The sequence below is a fragment of the Scyliorhinus canicula genome, chromosome 19, assembly GCF_902713615.1.
Source record: "Scyliorhinus canicula chromosome 19, sScyCan1.1, whole genome shotgun sequence".
NCBI lineage: Eukaryota > Metazoa > Chordata > Chondrichthyes > Carcharhiniformes > Scyliorhinidae > Scyliorhinus > Scyliorhinus canicula.
Window position 1 is genome coordinate 94,784,866 of NC_052164.1, and position 27,009 is coordinate 94,811,874.

Here is a 27,009-nt window from a genome sequence, read left to right on the forward strand (position 1 = left end):
ACCACACATAGTCCGCCAGCTTAACCACTGAAACGGATAATCCAACCACTCGTCTCCCAAATGGAGAATCCTGACCGTTGTATAAATGCACTTTGTTTCTATTAGAGCTGTAAATTATCACTCCCTTTTTAAAGATCAACTGAAATCAATGAGCAAAAAATGTTTATTTGCATAATTTAGATGAATTTCACCTTGCTTTGCCAAAAAATAAAATGTAAGCTCACTTTTAATTATTGAAGAATTTTAGGATTGTGCCCAATGATTAATAAGCCACAAATCTAGATGCCTATTTCATGTAAAAGAACACAAAAATAGATTTAAAGCATATTTTCGAATGATCTATGGGAAAGATGGATTGAATTTTTGTAAAATTAAATAGCTGCTTCTATTTAATTTCCTTTGACTGAAGTCAAAAAGGATCAGAAGAAGAACCTACAAATTAAGTCAAATATAAAAATAAATCATCGGAATTGTGACTCAGGTTTAGGATAGCATTTCTGTTTGATGGTACTATTTCCTGACAATCTTTTAAGACCATGAATATTTACAAATTGAGTGGAACGTACGGTGACTGATGCAGCAAAAGGAGGTTTTGAGAGAGATCCAAAAGCCAATTGACCCCCAACCCCCCAGCCTGATAGTCAATATTAACACAAGTTCTGGGATAAAAGAATAAGAAAATGCGAGGATACTGCTTTGCTGATCTTTTGGATGATTATTGAAGAAAATGGAGTTATCAGGGAGGTGGTGGCAGTGAATCACATTGACAATTTTAAGAGATCCATCGATACAGCAGGGCAGGTGTGAGAATGATAAGTCCTTTGGGGCTGGCCTGAGGGATGGTTCTGTGTTTTTGGTTCTGTATAATTGGCAACAATAATGTGCATTTACATAGCACCCTGAGAGTAGCAAAACAGCCCGAAGCACTTCACAGGAATGGTAGCAGGCAGAATTTGACACTAAGGGTGAGATTTAATGGCCTCGTCACGCCCAAGGCCATTGGATATCATGAGATACTTGACACTCAAATCAACTCAAGAGATCTAATGAGATCTAACAAGATCTCACCAGATGTCTTGATCTGGATGTCATCCAGCAAGGGAGAGATCCTGATCAGAATATTTAAATGAGCAACTAGGCTAATTTAAATATGGTTTAAATATGTCTGCGCTGTGTTCTCCCACGGCCCAAGAACTAACAGCCTGTCTTGGGAGATCTCAACATGGCTCCGTTAGTACTGGTCCACACGAACATGCACCAGGCATAATGACACCATTCGAAAACCCTGGGCGGCTGGACTCTGGGCAGGGTGGTACCCTTGCACTTGCGCTGGCACCTGGGCACCTTGGCACTGCCACCCAGGCACCCTGACAGTGCTCCTGTCTGCCTGGCAGTACCACCCAGGCACACTGGCAGTCCCACCCTGGCAGTGCCATGGTGCACAGGTAGCACTGTCAGGCTGGCAGGGGCACTTTGGCAGTGCTACCTGTGCACCACGGTGCTGCCAGGGTAGTGCTGCCAGTGTGCCTAGGTGGCAGTGTCAAGGTGCCAGTCTGGCAGTCTTAAGGGGTCCAGGCGCCAGCGGGGAGTGCAGGGTGCCAGCCTGCCCAGTCCCCAACCACCCGGGGGTCTCTAATAGCCTGGGAGATGCCCCCAGGAACTGTTACACTGGTCCAGGTTTGTGTGGACTACTGCCATAAGACCATAAGACATAGGAGCAGAATTAGGCCACTTGGCCCATCGAGTCTGCTTCGCCATTCAATCATGGCTGAGATTTTCTCATCCCCATTCTCCTGCCTTCTCCCTATAACCCCTGATCCCCATGGTGCCTAAATGACACCATGGCCACCATGGCGATGTCTCCCAGGCGAGGCCATTAGTTCCTGGGCCTCAGGAGAATCCGGCGTAGACACATTTACATTAGCTTAATGGCTCATTTAAATATTTGTATATCTGGATCTCCCCCAGATCGTGGCGTCTTGCACGATCTCGTTAAATCTGGCGAGGCCTCTCGCGAGGTTGAACCGCCTCGCTGCGTCACCTAGTCGAGCGCGACGAGGCCATTAGACAGCAATCATTATTTCCCTGGAGTTTGCCTGACGCCTCCTGTTTGAGCAGAGCTTTGGTCATCTACCCTAAAGCTCCCTTATGGGTTCGGTGTCAAAACCTGTTTGATAACACTCCATAAAGTACGTTGGAATGCTTTACTGTGTTGAAGGTGCTATAAATATGTAAATTATTGCTGTGAGTCACCTCGGGGGCTGAGGAATGAAGTCCCAGTATCCTTCCCTCTGTCTCTCCTCCCCAGGCATTGCCTCTGAGGAACACGGTGCGTGAGATTGCACAGCTTTGAAGGGTCAGGTCAGTATAATTGGACAGTTGGCCTTTCACCTTTATATTGTCTCTTTGTGTGGACGTGTCCGTGGACAGTTTTTTTTTTCTTCTTTTTTAAAAATAAATTTAGATCATCCAATTGTTTTTTCCAATTAAGGGGCAATTTAGCGCGGCCAATCCACCTACTCTGCACATTTTTGGGTTGTGAGGGCGAAACCCACGCAGACAAGGGGAGAATGTGCAAACTCCACACAGACAGTGACCCAGAGCCGGGATCGAACCTGGGACCTCAGCGCTGTGAGGCAGCTGTGCTAACCACTGCGTCACCGTGCTGCCCTCACTGGGACAGTTTAACAGCAGACTTAATATCTGTTTAATTTTTCACCAAAATGACATAGCAGCTTATTCTGCCAACTCAGAATAATCGAACATTAACCGCTAATTCTGGTGCACTTCATAACATCTGAATGCTTTATCCCAACGTATGAGTTCTGGTAACCTCCCCAAAAGGAAACACATACATGGCTTTCCATTAATATACTGCTAAAGGTGAAGTGAAGCACTCTTGAAATCATTTTTGGAATATTCAGTTCCGCTCACTTGCAGGACCATGCGTCAGTTTACAGAAACTCCAAAGGACACAGGGGTTTACTGACCACAACTGCTTATGTCCGTACAGCGAGTTAAATAGTGAGTTGGCTTATCTGAATCAGTCTACCAATTTGCGAATGAATTAGGGACTCTTTTGTGACACGTGGCTGTGCCTATTTGGAACTGCAATATAATTGACCAAAATAATTCCATATACTCCCAAAACAGAAAATGCTGAAAAAACTCAGCAGATCTGGCAGCGTCTGTGGAGAGAGAAATAGAGATAACGGCAGCAATTCTCCAATATAGAGCCCAATGTGTTTGCGCCATTGTGAACACCGTCACGTTTCACGATGGCGCGAACCGGGCCCGGGTACGACTGATTCTGCCCCGGCGCTGGAGCAGTTCACACCACTTCAGCCTTCTTTCGCGGCGCCAAATGGTGCTCCGCCAACCCGCGCAAGCGCAGTTGGGCCACGCCAACCTGCGCATACATGGGGGACTTCTGCGCGCCAGACGCGACTCAACATGGCATCGGTGTTCAGGGGCCGGCCGTGCCAGAAAGTAGGCCCGGGAGGGGGGGGAGGCCGGCCCGCTGACCGATGGGCCCCGATCACGGTCCAGACCCCATCGGAGGCTCCCCACCCCGGGGACGGAGTGTTGTTAATTCAGGGTGATGGTATAAATTGGGGTATATTGAATTGACTGTTAATTACAAATCTTGAAGAAGGAGTGAGGGTGGAGTCCATTCCCAAGCGGGTCCAATCCCCTTGCCCGGGGCCATTGCATATGAAGGATTCTGATGGAGGGGAGATGGCTCCTGTTTCTCCAAACCCCCCCCCAGCTGTGCTGTAACCCCCCCCCCAAGCAGTACTGTAAAGACACTTACCTCCCCTGAAACCTTTCCCGCCTCCCTTTAGCTGCCGGGTTTCCTGAGGCCCAAGAAAACAAATTCAGTCAAGGCTTCCAGGCTCATTAAAATATTTAAATTGCCATCATTGCCTTTTGGAAGGTCAGCCATCTTGAAACTTTCCCCACTGTCTGGGTGCACGCTAGGGTGATGCACGTTGGGTGTCTCAATGCGTGCACCACCCCAATTACTTTACATTCAAAACGTCACACAGGAAATGATGACGGAAGCATGGATGAAAGGGGCTTTGGATGTAAAGTAATTGGGGTGATGCGGGAAGAATGTTCCTCATGTTGGTCACAGCCTAAGAATAAGGGGTCAGCCATTCAGGACTGAGATGAGAAAGATCTTCTTCTCTCAGAGAGTTGTGAACTTCTGGAATTCTCTACCACAGGAAGCAGTTGGGGCCAGTTCGTTGGATATATTCAAGAGGGAGCTGGGTGTGGCCCTTGCGGCTAAAGGGATCAAGCGGTATGAAGAGAAAGCGGGAGTGGGATACTGAATTTGCATGATCAGCCCAGGGGTGGATTAACCATTAAGCAAAATAAGCACGTGCTTAGGGCATCAAGGAAAGGGGGCACCACAGAAATTTTCCATAGCCGAATTTACCATGGTCCCTGGGCCATATGGTGCAGTACTGCAAATGGTGCAGCTGAACCAGGATCCGCATAAAGGGGCCCCCACATTAAATGAAAAAATTACATACAGATATATACAATAATAACAAGAGCACTCAGAGAGTGCAGACCTCCGCCAAGGGTTATGAAATCGAAGGAAAAAAAATTCCCCCCCCACATAAATGAAAGCAGTTTCATTCATATGTGCGCCATAAGTTCAGTGCAACAAAAAAGGTAAAAACAAGATTCAGTCATGCTGAACTTTATAAAATAATTGTAGAAGACAATATTGAGTGTGCCTTTCCAAATGTAGACATTGGCTTTCGTATATTTTTAACATTAATGGTCACAAATTGCTCAGCTGAGCGTTCATTTTCTCAGTTGAAGTATATTAAAAATCCCATCAGAACAACTATGCAACAAGGCAGGCTGGATGCCTTATCTCTATTAAGTATAGAAGCAGATGTGTTACATAAGATCAGTTTTGAGGATCTGATCAAAGACTTTGCAATTAAAAAAAGTAGGAGAAAACTTTTCAAATATAAATAAAGTGGAAGTATACAAAAATAAACATTATTTTCCATCTTACTGTAAGTTTTGTTTAATTTCGATAAATAAAATTTTATTTTATGGTTTATAATTGTTTATATTTTTAATTACATATATATGGGGGCACCAAAATCTTTTAAGTGCTTAGGGCCTCTCAGGGTCTTAATCCGGCCCTGGATCAGCCATGGTCATATTGAACGGCGGTGTAGGCTCGAGGGGCCGAATGGCCTACCCCTGCACCTATTCTCTATGTTTCTACATAGACCGGTCCCTTCAGCTAGCAGAGCAGGTGGATGCAGTGCTTAAGAAGACTTGTCTTTATTAGTCGAGGCATAGAGTTTAAGAGCAGGGAGGTTATGCTGGAACTGTATAAAATGCTGGTTAGGCCACAGCTGAAGTATTGTGTGCAGTTCTGGAATCCACGTTATCAGAGGAATGTGATGTAACTGGAAAGGGTGCAGATGCAAAGGAGATTTACCAGGGGGTTACCTGGGTTGGGGCGTTTTAGCTGTAAAGAGAGATTAGATAAACTGGGGTTGTTTTCCTTGGAGCAGAGGAGACGGGGGGGGGACACACCAGGATTGAGATGCATAAAATTACGAGGGGCATATAGGGTAGACAGGAAGAATCTTTTCCCTTTGGTGGAGGGATCAATGACCAGGTGAGGGGCACCAATCAAGATGAGGTGCAGGAGGTTTAGAGGGGATGTGAGAAAAAATGTTTTTACCCAGAGGGTGGTGGGAGTGTTGAACTCGCTGCCTGAAAGGGTGGTGGAGGCAGAGACCCTCATAACATTTAACAAGTATTTAGATGGGCACTTGCAATGCCAAGACACACAAGGCTATGGGCCAAGTGCTGGAAAATGGAATTAGGATAGTTCGGGGGTTGTTTTTGACTCAGATGTGATGGGCTAAAGGGCCTTTTCTGCGCTCTAGAGCTCAAGATATTTCATCCTGGGCAAGTATATCCTTCCTTAGATAAGGAGACCAAAGTTGCACACAATACTCCAGGTGAGGCCTCTATGCAACTGCAGCAACCCTTAACTCCTGAACTCAAAATATCCATGTTGCTATGATATTAGAGATAAATGGAAGGTTCAGACATCCAACACCAGGGCAAAAAGTAGAGACTCAAGAACATGTTGCCTTTCACAGTGAGGTAGCGTGTTGCTAACACACCTGACTGATGCAACGTTTTCTTCGCTCTACTCAGGGTTAAGGTAAAGATAGCAAACAACTGCTGCTGGGGAAATAAAATGCTCCTCTGCTGATGACTAGTTACAGCCAAAAAAGTATTTAGCCAGATAATAGTTTGTTTCTTTAAGCAGACCAGAACACTCATGGCGAGTAAATGGTCACAGCCCCCAGCGTCCTACCTGCAGCTTCCAAGCACAATAACTGTTGCTGCATGCAAACTATGCTGTTCGTGTATTTGCATAAAAAATTATTCCTGGAGGGGGTGAGGGCTGGTGCTAGCTTAATGGGCAGTTGCACAAAAATGGTCTGTGACATCGACTGATGCCGTCCTTTAGTGTTCAACATGGGGAGAGTTATGACCATCATTCCCACAACAAATATCTCCTATTTAACAGGTCCTGCATTGTTTCCTTGGTACGGCTTACACTTAAATGCATTTGTTTCTTACCGTACATGTACATGTTATTAGGTGCTTTTCCTGGATTATTCCGTCTCATTTTTTAAATGTTCCTTGTTTTTTTTAAACCCCAAAGGACTTTTTACTGCTGGAATGACTTCCCTGGGGTTGGCAAAGGAATTCCTTGAATTCATCCACGGGGAGTGGGATTTTGTTGGCAAGGGCGGCCTTCGCTGCCCATTTCAGTTGACCAGCTGATGTTGGTGCTCCTGATCTGACTGGAAAGGAGTTACTAACATGCTCAGAACGTGCCCAGTTTAGCTTTTTGCCAGCGTTCCCCTTGGTTTAAGTTCTGCGCCTTTTTTGAATTGCCCAGGAGCCTATTGTTTCCTGTTTTTTTGCCACGGCAATCCCTCAGCCAATCAGAGTCAATCTGCCAATCAATCAGCACCCTTTTCTCCTGTGATGTAAATTGTTGTGTGGTGGTATAAATGGGAGCACTGCCATTGGTGCAGAGCACTAGTTTCCCATTGGCTCTGGCTGGTCATGTGCCTCTCGTCTGATTGGCTGGGACTAGTCATGTGACTTCTCACCAATTGGTCAACAGGCAAGTAGACCCCGCCTCCGAGGCGGGGTATAAGTACCCAGAGTTCCCGGCGGTTGGCCTTTCTCTGTAGTCGACCACCGGGCTAACAACTAGCTGATTAAAGCCACAGTTTGGATCTTCATCGTGTCTTGCGTCCAATTGATGTTACATCATGATGCGATTGTTTAAAATTTGGCATTCTTGCATTTTTCCTGATGCGAGCAAGAAAAAGAGCTTCGGTAGCGTGTCTTTTTTTGCAGCAATCAAAATGTTTTCACTCATGTTGTCTTTGGTTCCTTTGCCAATCACTTTATATCTGTGGGGTCTGGCTCTCAACTCTTCCATCAGCAGGAACAGTGTCCAAGGGGAGGGCCCATCCTCTGTGCCTGACTAGAAGAAGTTAAAGACAGTATAAAACTGATGGGAAAAGCATATATCAGCCCAGAGATGTGTGGGAGGTCAGAAGATTGGAAAGAACATGAAGAACATCGCAGAATGAGAAAAAGTTTGACAAGGAGGGAAAATCTGGAGTCCAAGAGAAAGCTAGCCAGTAATATAAAGATGGTCAGGAAAGAGTTTCTAAAGATCTTGAAATAAGAAAGACGTTAACAAAGTGAGCGTTGGTCTTGTAGAAAGTCTGGGTAATTGATAATGGAATGTAGGGCTGTGGTGGATGAACTAAGCAGGTATTTGCATCCGCCTTCACTAGAGAGAGCACATACTACATCCCAGAAATAGCTGTAAATTAGGAAATGGAAGGGAGGGAGGAACTCAGGAAAATTACAAGAACTAGGGAAGTGGCATTGAGCAAATTGTTGGGTCTGCCGACTGACAAATGCCCTGGTCTGGATGAAACTTCACCCTAAGGTGTTGAAAGAGGTAACTAATGAGATAATTGATACACTGGTTTTAATTTTACACAATTCCCTAGATTCCATTAGATTGATACAAAGCAAATGTAGCTCCTTTATTCAAAACGGGAGGGAGAGAGAAAGCAGGAAACTACAGGCTAGTCAGCCCAACATCTGCCATTGGGCAAATGTTAGAAGTTGTTATTAACAATGATATAGCAGGGCACTTTCAAAAATTCAAGGCAGTCAGACAGGGTGAACATGGTTTTTTAAATTATGTTTAACCAATTTACTGGAGTTCTTTGAGGGAGTCACTTGTGCTGTGGATACAGGAGAACCAATGGATGTACTGTATGTAGATTTCCAGAAGGCATCTGATAAGGTGCCGCATCAAAGGTTATTGCAGAAAATAAAAGCTCATGGGGTAGTGGCTAACATATTGACGTGGGCGAAAGATTGGCCAGCTAACAGGAAACAGAGAGTTGGCATAAATGGGTAATTTAATGGTGGGCAGGATGGGATGAGTGGTATACCACAGGGATCTGTCCTGGGGCCTCAACTCTTTTCAATTTATGTACATGATTTGTACAGATGCTGCCAGACCTGCTGAGATTTTCCAGCATTTTCTCTTTCAATGTACATGACTTGGATGTACAGACTAAAGGGATGGTTGCTAAATTTGCTGATGACACAAAGATAGGTAGGAAAGTAAATTGTGAAGGGAACGTAAGGAGGCTAAAAAGGTAGATAGGTTAAGCGAGTGGACAAAAATCTGGCAAATGTAGTATATTGTGGGCAAATGTGAAATTATCCATTTCGGCAGGAAGAATAAAAGAGCTTATAATCTAAGTGGTGAGAGATTGCAGAGCAGAGGGTTCTGGTGCGTGAATCACAAAAGGCTGGTATACAGGTAGAGCAAGTCATTCGGAAAGGTAGTAGAATGTTGTCCTTTAATGTGAGGAGAATTGATTGCAAAAGTACAGGGCATTAGTGAGTCACATTCAGAGTATTGTGTGCAGTATTGATCTCTTTATTTAAGGAAATATGTAAATGCAGGTTTACTAGACTAATACCAGGAATAGGCGGATTGTCTTATGAGGAAAGGTTGGAGAGGTTAGGTTTGTTTCCAGAGGAGTTAAGAAGATTAGGCTGGCATTTGATCAAAACCTTTAAGATCCTGAGGGGTATTGACAGGGTGGAAGTGGAGAAGATTTTTCCCTTTGTAGGAGAATCTAGAACTAATGGTCACTAGTTGAAAATAAAGGGTCGCTAATTTAAGATAGAACTGAGGAGAAATCCTTTCTCCCAGAGAGTCGCGAGTCTCTGGAACTTCCTTCCTCAAAAGGCGTTGGGAGCCGGGTCTTTGGATATTTTTACGGCAGAGCTAGATAGCTTCTTGATTAACAAGGGAGGTGAAAGGTTATTGGAGTCAGCAGAAATGTGGGGTTGAGGTTACAATCAGATCAGCCATGATCGTATTGACTTGTGGAACAGGCTCGAGGGGCCGAGTGGCCTGCTACTCCTGTTCCTAATCCATATGTTAGTATGTTCACATCACCCCTTGTGACTTTGCACAGCTCGACAAAATCTCTTCTCTACCTTCCCTTTTCTAAGGACAGTCCCTTTTTCTCCAATCTGTCAATGTAACTGAAGCCTTTCATCCCTGGGAACATTCTGATCTTGCTGAATAGTGAAGAGGCTTGAGGGGTGAATGTCTTGCTCCTAATTTGCGTGTTTGTATGTTACTAGTTAACATTTCTTTTCCTTTCTCCCTCTTCTAGACTGGAACTAACTCTTCTCAAACTCCAGCTTACGTCCAAATGTCAGGTAAGTGCAATGTTCTGCCAATTATTCCCAAGGAACCAGAGCCAGAACAAAGAATTTTAACAGACTCATGCCTCTTACTTCTGTGCTTCCTCACTTCATGACTAAAACTTCACACAAACTAAACAAAATACATTAGGCAAGTGTTATGTGGCAGTGCCAGATGATTAATAGTTATGTATTCTATCACACCTCATTTGAATACCAGCATGCTTTTCATAGAATCATAGAGTCCCTACAGTACAGAAAGAGTCCATTCAGCCCATCAGTCCTGCACCGACCCTCTGGAAGAGCACTCCACCCAAGCCCACTCCCCCGTCCTATCCCCATAACCCCCTAACTTAACCCACACATCTTTGGACACTGAGGGGCAATTGATCATGGCCACTCCAGCTAACCTGCACATCTTTGTGACTGTGGGAGGAAACCGGAGCACCCGGAAACCCACGCAGACACGGGGAGAGCATGCAAACTCCACCACAGACAGTAATCCGAGGTTAAAATTGAACCCGGGTCCCTGGCGCTGTGAGGCAGCAGTGCTAACCACCCCTCCGCCTTTATCACTTGAGATTCTGCACAGTATTATCTCAAACTGGGTCGTTTTAACTTTAAGGTATGACAGGCCAGATACTATAGTCAACCCTGGAAACAGAGGGCAGGATTCTCCATCCTCGTCCATCCGGCGACCAGAGAATCCTGCCCGAGGTCAACGGATTTCTCCATTGTCGGCGTCTCGCCTATGGCGTTCTTGCGGTGGACGGGGCGGACGAATCCAGCCCAGAGATTCACATAAAAATTATTTTAATTGAGAAATCATTTTTCAATCCATTTAAAATGCATTTCACAGAACACAGTCAAATGATGACCATGAAACCATTGTCGATTGTTGTAAAAACCCATCTGGTTCACAATCTGGACTTCCGGTGGTGGCCATGGTGTGAGTGGTCGCACAAAAGGCAGTTCCTGCGTGAAGGCGTAGAAAAGAGCTCTTTTAACCCGAAATCGGGTGTAACTTCGTTGGAAAAGTGTAACTGAAGATCGGAGGAGACGTTCCCCCCAGGAGTGGCATGCCTGCTGGTTACAAACCCGGCAGAACGTGAAGGACCTGGCCAAGGGGTTGGAAGAGATCTGTGGCGCAGCAGCCAGTGGAAAGATGGCGGAGGGGGGAATGGCCAGTGCAAGTTAGAAAGCCCCAGATGGAACAGTTGATGGCCTTCATCAAGGAAGAGTTCCACAAGCAGAGGAAGGAGATTCTGGAGGATTGCTCGAAGGCCATCAAAGGGGCTGTGGCACCCCCTGAAAGGCTCGGTGGAGAGGGTGGAAAAATGTCTGGAGGCTCAGGGGTCGCAGATCCGACAGATTGAGAGGGTGATCTCTGAACACAGCGATAGAGTGGTGGCACTGGAGGCGGAGGTGGGGCTCTTTTGCAAGACATTGAGAGCAAAGATGGAGGAGCAGGAAAACAGGTCGAGAAGGCAGAATCTGTGAATAGTTGGCCTGCCTGAAGGAGTGGAAGTTGCGAGTGCCACGAAGTATGTTTTGAAGATGCTGGCGCGGCTGGTGGTGGAGGGGGTGCTGGACAAAGCCCCTGAGGTGAACAGAGTGCACAGGTCTCTGAGGCAGAAGCCAAGAGCTGGGGAGCCGCCGAGGGCGGTGATTGTGAGATTCCACAAGTTTGGGGAGAAAGAGACGATCCTGCAGTGGGCCAGGGAGAAACGGAACTGCAAATGGGAGGGGAACAAGGCCCGAATATGCCAGGACGTTGGAGCTGAACTGACAAAATGGCATGCGAGGTTCAACAGGGCCGAGGCGTTGTTATATCGACGGCAGATCAGTTCTGGGGTGCTCAACCCGGTGAAACTACACGTGACTTATGAAACTGGGAATATTATTTTGAGATCCCAGAACTGGTCACTGCCAATGAGGGGGACATGGGACAGTTTTTAGACAAACTGGAGTTTCCACCGTTGGAGTAAGAGAAGAGGCAGACACTAGAGGAGCCCTTGGGGCTCAGGGAGGTATTGGACACTATAAGGGGTATGTCATGGGGAAGGCCCTGGGACCCGATGGTTACCCGGCGGAATTCTATAAGGAGTTTGCAACGGACCTGGCACCACATCTCTTGAGGCCGTTTAAGGAGGCATTGGAGATGGGGGAGAAATAATGACGCAGACAACAATCACATTAATACCAAAGAAGGGGAAGGACCTGTTGGAATGTGGGTCGCATAGGCCCATGCCGCTGTCAAATACCGATGGAAAGTAGGTGGCGGGAAGGATGGAAGGTTGTGTCCCGGGGGTGGCTGCGGAGGACGAAACAGGTTTCATAAGGGCAGACAGCTTTCTAGTAATATAAGGAGGCTGTTAAACATAGCCATGACCCCGTTGAGAGCTTAGGTACTGGAGTTAGTGGTGTCCATGGACGTGGAGAAGGCATTTGACCGGGTGAAGTGGCGGTACCTGTTTGAGGCCCTGGGAAGGTTTGGGTTTGGGCTAACGTTTGTGGCATGGGTGCGCCTGTTATATGTGGCACCGAAGGCAAGTGTGCGGACCAATGACATGGGCTCACAAAACTTTGGACTGTACAGAGGAACAAGGCAGGGGTGCTCACTGTCACCGCTATTGTTTGAACTGGCATAGAGCCTCTGGCAATGGGTCTTAAGGGGTCGACAGAGTGGCAAGGGATTATGTGGGGATGAAGGGAGCATCGGGTACCCTATACATGGACGACCTACTATTGTATGTTTCGGACCCGCTGGAGAGCATGGGGAGGATCATGGGCCTGTTGGGAAGTTTGGGGCGTCCTTGGGATATAATGTGGGGAAAAATGAAGTATTCCCGGTCAACAAATTGGGTCAATGAGCCAATCTCAGGGCTTGCCATTCAAGGTGGCCAGAAACAGTGGGTTATTCCAGGGGGTGGCAGACGAGTGTGAGAAGTGAGGGCGGGGACTAGCGCATCACACACATGTGTTCTGGGGCTGTGAAAAGTTGGAGGGATTCTGGGCGGGAGTGTTCGCGGTGCTGACAAGGATAGTGGGGGAGGAGGTTGAGCCCGACCCTTTGCTGGTGATATTCGGGATATCGGAGAAGCCGGAGCTGATGGAGGGGAGGAAGGCCGGCATTGTGGCCTTCGCCTCTCTGATTGCCCGGGAAGAATCCTGTTATCGTGGCGGTCAGCAACACCGCCGGGGGGGGGGGGGGGGGGGGGGGGGGTAGCGGTCTGGCTGGGGGACTGATATGACTTTCTTCAGCTGGAAGAGGTCAAGTACGATTTAAGGGGTTCAGCGGAGGGCACGAGGTGAGGGGGGGGGGGGGGGAATGTTCGTGGCTGTGTTTGAGGAGTTGTTTGTCACGGGGGGGGGGGGAGGAGGATGAGAAAGGGAAAAATCTGTATAAACTGTATAGTTGTGTGTTGGGGAGTTTGCTCCCCAAATGCTTTGTAACCTTTCATATAAGTTTGGAATAAGAACATAAGACCTCGGAGCAGGAGTAGGCCATATGGCCCCTCGAGCCTGCTCCGCCATTCAATGAGATCATGGCTGATCTTTTGTGGACTCAGCTCCACTTTCCGGCCCAAACACCATAACCCTTAATCCCTTTATTTTTCAAAAAACTATCTATCTTTACCTTAAAAACATTTAATGAAGGAGCCTCAACTGCTTCACTGGGCAAGGAATTCCATAGATTCACAACCCTTTGGGTGAAGAAGTTCCTCCTAAACTCAGTCCTAAATCTACTTCCCCTTATTTTGAGGCTATGCCCCCTAGTTCTGCTTTCACCTGCCAGTGGAAACAACCTGCCCACGTCTATCCTATCTATTCCCTTCATAATTTTATATGTTTCTATAAGATCTCCCCTCATCCTTCTAAATTCCAACGAGTACAGTCCCAGTCTACTCAACCTCTCCTCGTAATCCAACCCCTTCAGCTCTGGGATTAACCTAGTGAATCTCCTCTACACACCCTCCAGCGCCAGGATGTCCTTTCTCAAGTAAGGAGACCAAAACTGAACACAATACTCCAGGTGTGGCCTCACTAACTCCTTATACAATTGCAACATAACCTCCCTAGTCTTAAACTCCATCCCTCTAGCAATGAAGGACAAAATTCCATTCGCCTTCTTAATCACCTGTTGCACCTGTAAACCAACTTTCTGTGACTCATGCACTAGCACACCCAGGTCTCTTTGCACAGCACCATGCTTTAATATTTTATCATTTAAATAATAATCAGCCGTCCTTACCTGGTCTGGCCCACATGTGACCCCAGCCTCACAGCAACGTGGGTGACACTCAAATGCCCTCTGAAATGGAGGACAGTTAGGGACGGACAACAGTTGCTGGTCCAGCCAGCGACACTCACGCCCTGTAAAAAGGAGGTAAACATTTGTCCCACTTGTGTTGTCTCATATTGGGGATGGTTTGTCATCGTTGGATTGATTTGTGAAAGCCTATTCCTCTTTCCAATGTAACAAAAATTCTCCAGTTCCTTTAATAAAAAGTATACGACCAGATGCTAAAGTAGCGTTGAAATGCAATTTTAAAAAAATCTTCAGGGCATTGTTTAGGAAGGTCTATTTCTGTAGTTCTACGTATTTATCTGTTTAATACCTGTCGGGCAGGATTCAGTATGCGAATATGCACAGAGATTTAAACCCGCTCCTGAATGTGTGCATTTTTAACTAGAATACCTTTGCCATAATAGTTCTGCAATTACCCGAGGCTGATTCTGCTCACACACTTTACCCAATGGAGAGAGGGTGGAGAGTCTCTGGGGAGAAAAACACAACACATCAATCAATTTACTGGAAAAGTTCATCGATTCTGCTTCCAATTTCCACCCTTCCCTCACATTTACCGGGTCCACCTCCAACACTTCCCTTCTCTTCACTGACGTCTCTGTCTGTATTTTTGGAGATAGACTGTTTACCAATATTCATTACTAGCCATCAACTTCCACAGCTACCTCGACTACGCTTCCTGCAAGGACTCCATTCCATTGTTCCAGTTTCTCCGTCCCTGTCACTCAATTCTGATCACAATCTTACACAACGGCGGTTCCAGCTGGTCTTCCTTTTTTCCTGAACAATGATTTCCCCTCACACTATGGTTGACAGGGCTCTCAACCATGTCTTACCCTTTTCCCACACTTCCGCCCTCACCCCTTCCTCTCCTACCCATAGGGTTTGCCTTGTCCTCGCTTTACATCCTCTACCATTTCTGCAACGTCCAGCAGGGTGCCATAGCCAAACACACCGTCCCCTTCGCTTCCCTGTCAGCATTCCCTCCGTCACGCCCTGGTCCACTCTTCAATCACCCCCAACATCTCAAATCCTTCCCTCGACACCTTCCCTTGCAATTGTAACACCTACATCCTTTCTCCTCGGCATGTGGCTTGGGGCGGCAGGGTAGCACAGTGGATAGCAATGTTGCTTCACAGCTTCAGGGTCTCAGGTTCAATTCCCGGCTTGGGCCACTGTCTGGGCGGAGTCTGAACGTTCTCCCCGTGTCTGCGTGGGCTTTCCTCCGGGTGCTCCGGTTTCCTCCCACAGTCCAAAGATGTGCAGGTTAGGGTGGATTGGCCATGCTAAATTGCCCTTCGTGTCCAAAAAGGTTAGCCAGGGTTACTGGGTTGAGGGGATAGGATGGAGGTGTGGGTTTAAGGACTTTTGATGGGCCAAATGGCCTCCTTCTGCACTGTAAATTCTATGATTCTATATGTAGCCTCGCTGTGCGAGGGCCCAAACACTCCTTTTGGGTGAAGCAGTGATTTGCTTTCACACATTACAAGGGGCTGGTTTAGCTCACTCAGCTAAATCGCTGGCTTTTAAAGCAGACCAAGCAGGCCAGCAGCACGGTTCGATTCCCGTACCAGCCTCCCCCGGACAGGCGCCGGAAAGTGGCGACTAGGGGCTTTTCACAGTAACTTCATTGAAGCCTACTCGTGACAATAAGCGATTTTCATTTCATTTTCATTTCATACAAGCTATTCTACAGTGTTTGATGCTCACAATGCGCTCTCCTCTATATTGTAGAGACCAAGCACAGACTGGGTGACCACGTTATTTTTTTTTAAAAGATCTATTTATTCAAAGTTTTCAATAAGTTTACAAAACCCTCCAAAAAGGAAAATAATAGAAAGAAAGAGGGGCAACATGCCAACAGAACAGAACAACTTAACCCTCTAAACGATACAGTTTAGCAAATTAACACTAAATTCGAAACAGGATAGAGCATGCGCCCCTTACAAAAAGGAAAATAAATCCCCCCCCTCCACCTGGTTGCTGCTGCTGTTTTTTTTTAAATTAAGGTTTTGCAAATTTTTCTATATTAAATAGTAATAATCTTAACACAGCAACTTGGTGAACATTAATCTCGTGCATAAAGAGAATATACATCAGCAACCCAGTAGACGTTACCCCGCGCGCCTCAATCCTCCCACCCACCCCACCCCCCACCCCCCCCCCTCCCAATTGGTCGCTGCTGCTGCTGAAGTGTTAATTTTCCCCGCGGAATCAGCGGACAGTTTTGTGCCCCCGCTCAACAGCGGCAGCTCTGTACCCTTGGCAAAGTTATTTACACACATATATGTAGGCATCCGTTCGTGGTTGTCCCTTGCTTCTTCCGGACGGATTTCGCTGACGTTCTCGTCTCGTGCGCACTTCCGCTTCTGCGGCCCTCCCGTATTCCCCATTTTCTCTGTTTCTGTGGATGCCAAGTTTGTTAACGTATCCCTGCCTCCCCCCTCCCCTTCCCTGGCTCTCCTCTATTGTTCCCTGTCTCTCCCCTCTGCCCCCCCCCCCCCCAGCTTCTGCTCCCCCCCCCCCCCAGCCCTGTGGTTCGCCTTTCCTTCCTCTTAGATTTAGGTGTCCCTCCCCCCCTCTCCCGGTCTATCTCTCCCTCTCATGCTTTCGACTACTTTCCCGTTTCTTGGCTACCTGGCTGCTCTTCTGCTTGTTTGTTGGCCACGAACAGGTCCCGGAACAATTGGGTGAACGGCTCCCACGTTCTGTAGAAGCCGTCATCTGACCCTCGGATGGCGAATTTGATTTTCTCCATTTGGAGAGATTCCGAGAGGTCGGACAGCCAGTCTGCAGCTCTGGGCGGTGCTGCTGACCGCCAGCCAAACAGGATTCTACGGCGGGCGATCAGGGAGGCAAAGGCAAGGGCGTCCGCCCTCCTCCCCAGGAATAGATCTGGCTGGTCTGAAACCCCGAAGACCGCCACTTTCGGGCATGGCTCCACCCTCACCCCCACCACTTTGGACATGGCCTCGAAGAAGGCTTGTCTAGTGCTTAGAAAAAGGTCTTGGGGATGTAGATTGGGATGGATCTGAATAGGAAGAGGAACCTGGGCAATACGTTCATTTTGATCGTCTGGACTCTCCCCGCGAGGGAGAGTGGGAGTGTGTTCCATCTTTGCAGGTCCTTTTTTACTTCCTCTGTCAGACTGGTGAGGTTCCATTTGTGGATCCCTTTCCAGTCATGGGCTATCTGGATCCCCAGGTAGCGGAATTTGTGTTGGGCTTGTTTAAACGGCAGCCCCCCCCCCCCCCCCCACCCCCCCCCCCCCCCCCCCCCCCCCCCCCTTGTGGGTGTACCAGAAAGATCTCGCTTTTGCTCATATTGAGTTTGCAGCCCGAGAAGGGACCAAACTCTTTCAGGAGCGCGATGATGGGTGACCACGTTATTGAACACCTCCTTTCAGTCCAAAAGTGATGACTCTGACCTTCCGGTCGCTGGCCATTTCAATTTGCCATTTTGCCCCAAAAAACACTTTTCTGTCCTTGGGCAGCTGCAGTATTCCAGCGAAGCCCAGCGTTAACTGTACAAACAACACCTCATTTTCCAATTAGGCATTTTACTGCCTTCTGGACTCCATTTTAAATTTTTAATCCCCCAAGTTTCAGTTTGCATCTTGTTTTCATGTTTCCTTTCTTCTGCTATTAACACCTACTCTGTACTAATGCTTTGTTTCTGTACCAACACCATATCCCTGTCTTTGCCTTTTGATCCATGACATGGTTGGTATTTAATCTCCCTCACACTCGATTTATCCCTGTCCTTCCCTTTTGTTCCCCTCTCCTCTTTTGCAACTGCATAAAACTAATCACATCCAGACCTCCCTTCGCTACCTTTGAGACTGGAATAAGCTCAAGCGCATACTTGATACAGCGATCAATAGATTTTTGGACATGAATGGAATAAAGGACAATGGGCATTGGGAATGAAGGACTATGGGCAGTGGGAATGAAGGACAATGGGCATTGGCAATGAAGGACAATGGGCAGTGGGAATGAAGGACCATGGGCATTGGGAATGAAGGACCATGGGCATTGGCAATGAAGGACAATGGGCATTGGGAATGAAGGACAATGGGCATTGGGAATGAAGGACTATGGGCAGTGGGAATGAAGGACAATGGGCAGTGGGAATGAAGGACAATGGGCAGTGGGAATGAAGGACTATGGGCGGTGGGAATGAAGGACCATGGGCATTGGCAATGAAGGACAATGGGCATTGGGAATGAAGGACCATGGGCATTGGGAATGAAGGACCATGGGCTTTGGCAATGAAGGACAATTGGCATTGGGAATGAAGGACCATGGGCATTGGGTATGAAGGACCATGGGCATTGGCAATGAAGGACCATGGGCATTGGGAATGAAGGACAATGGGCATTGGGAATGAAGGACCATGGGCATTGGCAATGAAGGACAATGGACATTGGGAATGAAGGACAATGGGCATTGGGAATGAAGGACTATGGGAAGTGGGAATGAAGGACAATGGGCAGTGGGAATGAAGGACTATGGGTGGTGGGAATGAAGGACCATGGGCATTGGGTATGAAGGACCATGGGCATTGGCAATGAAGGACCATGGGCATTGGGAATGAAGGACAATGGGCATTGGGAATGAAGGACAATGGGCATTGGGAATGAAGGACTATGGGCAGTGGGAATGAAGGACAATGGGCATTGGGAATGAAGGACTATGGGCAGTGGGAATGAAGGACAATGGGCATTGGCAATGAAGGACAATGGGCAGTGGGAATGAAGGACCATGGGCATTGGGAATGAAGGACCATGGGCATTGGGAATGAAGGACTATGGGCAGTGGGAATGAAGGACAATGGGCAGTGGGAATGAAGGACAATGGGCAGTGGGAATGAAGGACTATGGGCGGTGGGAATGAAGGACCATGGGCATTGGCAATGAAGGACAATGGGCATTGGGAATGAAGGACCATGGGCATTGGGAATGAAGGACCATGGGCATTGGCAATGAAGGACAATGGCATTGGGAATGAAGGACCATGGGCATTGGGTATGAAGGACCATGGGCATTGGCAATGAAGGACCATGGGCATTGGGAATGAAGGACAATGGGCATTGGGAATGAAGGACCATGGGCATTGGCAATGAAGGACAATGGACATTGGGAATGAAGGACAATGGGCATTGGGAATGAAGGACTATGGGCAGTGGGAATGAAGGACAATGGGCAGTGGGAATGAAGGACAATGGGCAGTGGGAATGAAGGACTATGGGTGGTGGGAATGAAGGACCATGGGCAGCGGGAATGAAGGACTATGGGCAGCGGGAATGAAGGACTATGGACGGTGGGAATGAAGGACCATGGGCGGTGGGAATGAAGGACCATGGGCGGTGGGAATGAAGGACCATGGGCGGTGGGAATGAAGGACCATGGGTGGTGCGAATGAAGGACCATGGGCAGCGGGAATGAAGGACCATGGGCGGTGGGAATGAAGGACAATGGGCAGCGGGAATGAAGGACCATGGGCGATGGGAATGAAGGCCCATGGGCGGTGGGAATGAAGGACCATGGGCGGTGGGAATGAAGGACCATGGGTGGTGGGAATGAAGGACTATGGGCAGCGGGAATGAAGGACAATGGGCAGCGGGAATGAAGGACTATGGGCAGCGGAGCCATATTGAACTTGAAACATTAACTCTGTTTGTCTCTCACCTGATGAAGGAGCTACGCTCCGAAAGCTACTGTTTGAAGCAAACCTGTTGGACTTCAAACTGGTGTTGCAAGACCTCTTACTGTGCCCACCCCAGTCCAACATGTCCACAGTCCGGCATCTCCACATGTCCACAGATCACCAGACCTGCTGAGTTTTTTCAGCCCTTTCTGCCTTTATTTCACATTTTCTTCCTTCTGCTTTTATTTAGATCAATCGATTTTGGTCTTTCTCCGCAGAACTCAGATTAAAGTAGCAGTAATGCACGAGGTTCAGATCAAGATGACTTTAGCAAACTCACATGTAGGGAATGGTCTCTTCTGTTTCTAAGTAAGGGGCACTTTGGCATGGCCAATCCACCTACCCTGCACATCTTTGTGTTGTGGGGGTGAGACTCACGTAGATATGGGGAGAATGTGCAAATTCCACATGGACGGTGACCCGGGGCCGGGATCAAACCCGGATCCTCAGTGCGTGAAGCTGCAGTGCTAACCACTGCGCCTGAGAGAATGGTGTTTTGCTGCAGAATGCCACTTAAGGTGTGAACGGCACCTGATCTTGATGCATTAGGTAGAGAAATAGTACAGGGTCATCAAATTTACAGCACAGTACTGGAAGATACTGGAAGGTAGAAATTGTTACCTTCTAGTGCCAGTCCTTTCAGGATTAAAATGGGCGCTAAACAGACCAATTTAGAAATGTGGGTTGGACTGTGCCTGATTTGCTGAGGAATTGATTGCACTCCTAAAAGTGTGGCCCCATTTTTAGCCTGAACAGACATTAATCACCTTGAATGGAACATAAGGCCAATAGACATAGGAGCAGAATTTAGGCCACTCGATCCATCGAGTCTGCTCTGCCATTCAACCATGGCTGATATTTTTCTCATCCCCATTCTCCTGCCTTCTCCCTGGGTCTATTCCTGAGAATTGAGAATTTGACCCCTTGACCCTGCCTTGCCATCCCATTAGATCATGGTTGTACTTTTAGGTCAACTGCATATTCCCAACCGCTGCCCATTGTCCTTCATTCCCGCTGCACATAGTTCTTCATTCCCGCTGCACATAGTCCTTCATTCCCGCTGCCCATTGTCCTTCATTCCCGCTGCCCATGGTCATTCATTCCCGCTGCCCATTGTTCTTCATTCCCGCTGCCCATGGTCGTTCATTCCCACTGCCCATTGTCCTTCATTCCCGCTGCCCATAGTCCTTCATTCCCGCTGCCCATGGTCCTTCATTCCCACTGCCCATAGTCCTTCATTCCCACTGCCCATAGTCCTTCATTCCCTCTGCCCATTGTCCTTCATTCCTGCTGCCCATTGTCCTTCATTCCCACTGCCCATAGTCCTTCATTCCCAATGCCCCTAGTCCTTCATTCCCGCTGCCCATAGTCCTTCATTCCCACTGCCCATAGTCCTTCATTCCCACCACCCATAGTCCTTCATTCCCAATGCCCATTGTCCTTCATTCCCACTGCCCATAGTCCTTCGTTCCCACTGCCCATAGTTCTTCATTCCCAATGCCCATTGTCCTTCATTCCCACTGCCCATTGTCCTTCATTCCTGCTGCCCATAGTCCTTCATTCCCACCACCCATAGTCCTTCATTCCCACTGCTCATAGTCCTTCATTCCCACTGCCCATAGTCCTTCATTCCCAATGCCCATTGTCCTTCATTCCCACTGCCCATAGTCCTTCATTCCCTCTGCCCATTGTCCTTCATTCCTGCTGCCCATTGTCCTTCATTCCCACTGCCCATAGTCCTTCATTCCCAATGCCCATAGTCCTTCATTCCCGCTGCCCACAGTCCTTCATTCCCGCTGCCCATAGTCCTTCATTCCCACTGCCCATAGTCCTTCATTCCCACCACCCATAGTCCTTCATTCCCAATGCCCATAGTCCTTCATTCCCACTGCCCATAGTCCTTCATTCCCACTGCCCATGGTCCTTCATTCCCGCTGCCCATTGTCCTTCATTCCCACTGCCCATAGTCCTTCATTCCCACTGCCCATAGTCCTTCATTCCCAATGCCCATTGTCCTTCATTCCCAATGCCCATTGTCCTTCATTCCCGCTGCCCATAGTCCTTCGTTCCCACTGCCCATGGTCCTTCATTCCCGCTGCCCATAGTCCTTCATTCCCACCACCCATAGTCCTTCATTCCCAATGCCCATTGTCCTTCATTCCCAATGCCCATTGTCCTTCATTCCCGCTGCCCATAGTCCTTCATTCCCACCACCCATAGTCCTGCATTCCCAATGCCCATTGTCCTTCATTCCCGCTGCCCATAGTCCTTCGTTCCCACTGCCCATTGTCCTTCATTCCCGCTGCCCATAGTCCTTCATTCCCACCACCCATAGTCCTTCATTCCCACCACCCATAGTCCTTCATTCCCACTGCTCATAGTCCTTCATTCCCACTGCCCATAGTCCTTCATTCCCACTGCCCATAGTCCTTCATTCCCACTGCCCATAGTCCTTCATTCCCACCACCCATAGTCCTTCATTCCCACTGCTCATAGTCCTTCATTCCCACTGCCCATAGTCCTTCATTCCCACTGCCCATAGTCCTTCATTCCCACTGCCCATAGTCCTTCATTCCATTCATGCCCAAAAATCTATTGATCTCTGTCTCAAATATACTCAATGTCCACAGCTCTCTGGAGTAGGGAATTCCAAAGAATCACAGTCCTCTTGAAGAACATTCACAGCATCGTGGTCCTAGATGGGGGACCTTATCTCCTGAAACCTTGACCTCTGAGTTTGAACTCTCTAGCCTCCTGGCATCTACCCTGTCTGGCAGTTTAAGAATTGTATATGTTTTAATGAGAATCTATTATGGAGAGGCCTATGCCTGTTGAACAGTCCTTTTTCAAAATGAGATCTCAAAGTGAAGGAAGGCATTGTGCTCATTCATCAGCCACCTCTGCAGGGTAGGTTTGAGAATTAAAAAGATTAAATAAAAATAATTCCTGTGGCATTGGGAGTGTTGGTGGGGGCGATTGCTGTTTGAAGGCAAAATGGCTTCCTGAATCCGCGGGCAGTGTGATTGATCATCTTGCCCCCGCTGGTATAAACTCAAGTGTGTCCCTTTGCAGGACCTACCTCAGGATCTCGAGCTGGTGAGCTCCGGAATTATTCTTCCCTCTTCGGGTGAGCTGCCGGTAGAGACATGCTCAGTCTTGTCAGCTCGCCCCAATTATTCAGCCGAGGCCTGGTGGTAAGGTTGGCAACGCTCTCGGATTGGCTTGGAGTCTGCAGGACTTGAAGGCCAATCTCCAGGACACAGCATGTGCAACCCTGGAGAAAATTAATGAGCGCATGAAAAAAAGGTTTTTGTTGGTAATTTTCTTTGATCATTTCCCTTTACCATATATAAAAGAAAATTGAAAATGGAGAAAAAAGGGGCTATTTGGCTGAAAGTCAGACATCATCTAATATGCTTTCCAGTCGGTGTAGGAAGGCTACGCGTCACAAGGTTGGATGTGTTTGCCGACTAACGGCTGGAGCATGAGGCTAGGTCATTACCTCCAGTAATATATTTAATCACAGTTGGCAACTCTACGTGGGGACCAATTTATTTTGCTCATTCACAAATTCTCAAAATCGTTACAGTGCAGAAGGCCATTCGGCCCGTCATGTCCGTACCAGCTCTCCAGATGAACATCATGACTTAGTGCCAATTTCCCTGCCTTTTCCCTGGACCCCTGCACATTGTTTCTCTTCAAGTAATAATCTAACGCCCTCTTGAATGCCTCGATTGAACCTGCCGCCACCACATTTCCAGGCAGCGCATTCCAGACCCCAACCACTCGCGTCCCATTTGCTACTTCTGCAAATCAGTTTAAATCTGTGCCCTTTCGCTCTTGGATCCTTTTGAACAGTTTCTCCCTGTCTGCTCTGTCCACTCCCTCATTTAGAATTTAGAATTTAGAACAGTACAGCACAGAACAGGCCCTTCGGCCCTCGATGTTGTGCCGAGCAATGATCACCCCACTCAAACCCACATATTCACCCCATACCCTTAACCCAACAACCCCCCCATTAACCTTATTCTTTAGGACACTACGGGCAATTTAGCATGGCCAATCCACCTCACCCGCACATCTTTGGACTGTGGGAGCAAACCGGAGCACCCGGAGGAAACCCACGCACACACGGGGAGGACGTGCAGTCTCTGCACAGACAGTGACCCAAGCCGGGAATCGAACCTGGGACCCTGGAGCTGTGAAGCATTTATGCTAACCACCATGCTACCGTGCTGCCCAAATGTTCATGATTTTGAACATCGCTTATCAAATCTCCTCTTGGTCTTCTCCTCTCCAAGGAGAACAGTCCCAACCTCTCCAATTTGTCTTTATAACTGAAGTTCCTCATCCCGGAACCACTCTTGTAAACCTCTTCTGCCCTCTCCCCAATGCGTTCACATCCTTCCCATAGTGTGGTGCCCAGAACTGTACCCAGCTAAGGTCTAACTAGTGCCTTGTCTAAGTTCAGCATCGCCTCCTTGTTCTTCTACACAATACCCCTGTTAATAACGCCCAGAATACTAAATACTTTATTGACTGCTCTCCACCTGTCTCTGCACATGTACACCCAGGTCTCTCTGCTCCTGTTTACTCTGCTTCTTTTGTGCACCATCACCGACACAGCATCAAATGAAAGCCTGAAAACAGATGAAGACTAATATTTACCCCAGTGTATGCCCAGCTTCTCGGGACAGTACTTATTTGTGTTTTTAGTTTGACTAAAAGGTTTTGGGCAAGACGGGCAGCATGGTCAGTGCAGGCTTTCAGGGCCGAAGGGCCTGTTCCTGTACTGTACTTTCTTTGTTCTTTGGATGAGGTTGCTGGGTTACAGGGAAAGGGTGGAGGTGCGGGCTTGGGTGGGGTGCTCTTTCCAAGGGCCGGTGCAGACTCGATGGGCCGAATGGCCTCCTCCTGCACTGTAAATTCTATGACTGATGAAAACTGAACAACTTTAATTCCATAAAATGGCCAAAATAAAAAGATAAAAATGAGCATTTGAGTGCTACTGCATGTTTTGATTCCCTTAACTGATGATTCGTCCATCCAGGGAGAGCCCCCTATGGATCCCTGTAAAGGGTCATTCCCGTAAGCCGCTTTTCTAGTGATTATTCATTGTGAATTTGATAGGCTGAGCTTCAATGAGTGATTTATATCATCTGAAGAGAAACCAGAGTTCACTGCTTCAGTGAGTAATAACACACCTCATTTTCTTTTTGAATAGGTTCCCACGTAATACCGAGCTACTACGGCGTCAGAAGGCCTTACCTGTCAGATTTGGAGCTGTCACATTGCCAGTCGTCTAAGCAGTACACAGCAGACGTATACTCATCTTCCCTGGGCGGCAAGTCCCTTGGCTGTGACCCACCAGGAATCTCTGGGTATCAATCCCTGTTTGACCCGTACCTTCCAGAACCATTCGGAGATTACCGTGCATCGACATTCTCATCTGGAGCAAATTCCATTTTCACACCCCAGGTTCCCCCACCTCTCATCCCTTCCTTTCCCAACGAGTCAGCACATTTTCTGCTGGTAGGTAATTATTTACCTTTGCCCGGTGATAGTGGCTGATAAGCATTGAGGCATTTGGATTGATATTTGGACTGAGTAGCTTATGGTTGGAAAATTTCAGGTTAGGAACTGCAACGCCACATTACGCATTTGAACACCTTGCACAACCTGTGGACCCCTTCTTCTGAAACCAGGGCATGACCTCTACCCACTCAAAACCCACTCCTTGTACGGATTTAAAACTGAGCCAAGAAAAATTCACTCAGTGTCTGTTACTGAATTTCAGGAATTCCAGCAGCAAAGTGGTAAACAGCCACAGCATTAACTTACATTTTTAAGGTACCTTTAAAGTAATTAAGGTGATTCATGAGAGCACAATGAAGCAAAGTATGACACCGCATCACATCAGGCGATTTTGGCCTGAATTTGTGCGGAGTCAGGCCTACTTTGAAAGTCTGTTCAAATCACCCATTTCTGGGATTCCTGCTCCTATTCCTGGCGCTGGCAAGTTTCGCTGCCAAGTGTTGAGGGTGTGGGTAACAAATTCACACCTTGTATTCCCAGCCTGGTCAGTTCTACTGTGGGGTAAGCGTCTCATAGCTGCCACAGCTCCCTTCTCACCCTCTCACAATCTTCCGACACTCTGGCCAGCCACTCAGCGGAGCCGTCAACCATAGTCTGGATTCTGGGGCCTTTCGAAGGGTAAATTTAAAAGCTCTTACCCCATGCTCCCTCATGCATCTCCCCTCATATCTCACACGACCCTGTCAAGCCTCACACACACATCCAGTTTGGGAGAATCCACTAAATTCTGATGGGCTCAGGGATCGTCGAGTTTAAGTGGTTAATTAATGAGCTGAATTGCCTTCTCGCCATGAGAGGTTGGGATTCCTGCATTCGGCCCTTCCCGGTCCCAACTTAATTGGGGGCAGTGTTCCCGATGTTGAAAATCTGATGCAATTCCTCTTACCTGATTCCCCCGACCCCCACCGCCAATGCCCACTCCAATGGACTCCGTCAAACCAACCCTGAGTTCCTGAGTTTAATTTGTAACAGAAAGTAAGAATGGCTGTAACAGTTTTCTCGACATGAGCAGCAAATGTGAGACGGACCTGCCTGAAGAATCGTTAACAACCCCAGGCAAAATTACTCATCAGACATGCAGTTCCTCTTTCAACATAACCTACGCAGCTACAAGCATTAAAATATTTGGCAGGCGCGAATCTGTCTTTGATCCTATTTGTATAAACAGCGTAACATCTTGGTCACTTTGTACCCAAGAGTCCACAACACGCACAGAGAGCTGCGCACCTGTTCACAGTACAGCACCCAGTGGAGATATTCAAATATTTGCCTGAAAAATATTATTCTTTGCCAAGATAATCTTGCTCGTCCTGCTTTGAGTGATCAGGTGGATAGCATTTGGTGGAGAGTCGCTACTGAAGCCAGAAGCAAAACTAAGAGAATAACTGTGCCCGTGTCGTTAACAGTTGAGAAATGAAATGAAAATCGCTTATTGTCACGAGTAGGCTTCAATTAAGTTACTGTGAAAAGCCCCTAGTCGCCACATTCCGGCACCTGTCCGGGGAGGCTGGTACGGGAAACGTACGCAACTGGGGCAGCACAGAATTTAGA

At 47.7% G+C, this 27,009-nt stretch overlaps 1 protein-coding gene across 1 annotated transcript in view; it reads left to right on the plus strand.

The window, feature by feature from the left end:
• c19h11orf53 (chromosome 19 C11orf53 homolog) overlaps nt 1-27,009 on the plus strand; it is a 78,409-nt gene that overhangs the window by 43,757 nt on the left and 7,643 nt on the right. The window contains exons 3-4 of the mRNA XM_038779885.1: nt 9,813-9,858; nt 25,088-25,395. Of these exons, the coding sequence (XP_038635813.1) occupies nt 9,813-9,858; nt 25,088-25,395 (354 nt within the window). The remainder of the gene's footprint in view (nt 1-9,812; nt 9,859-25,087; nt 25,396-27,009) is intronic.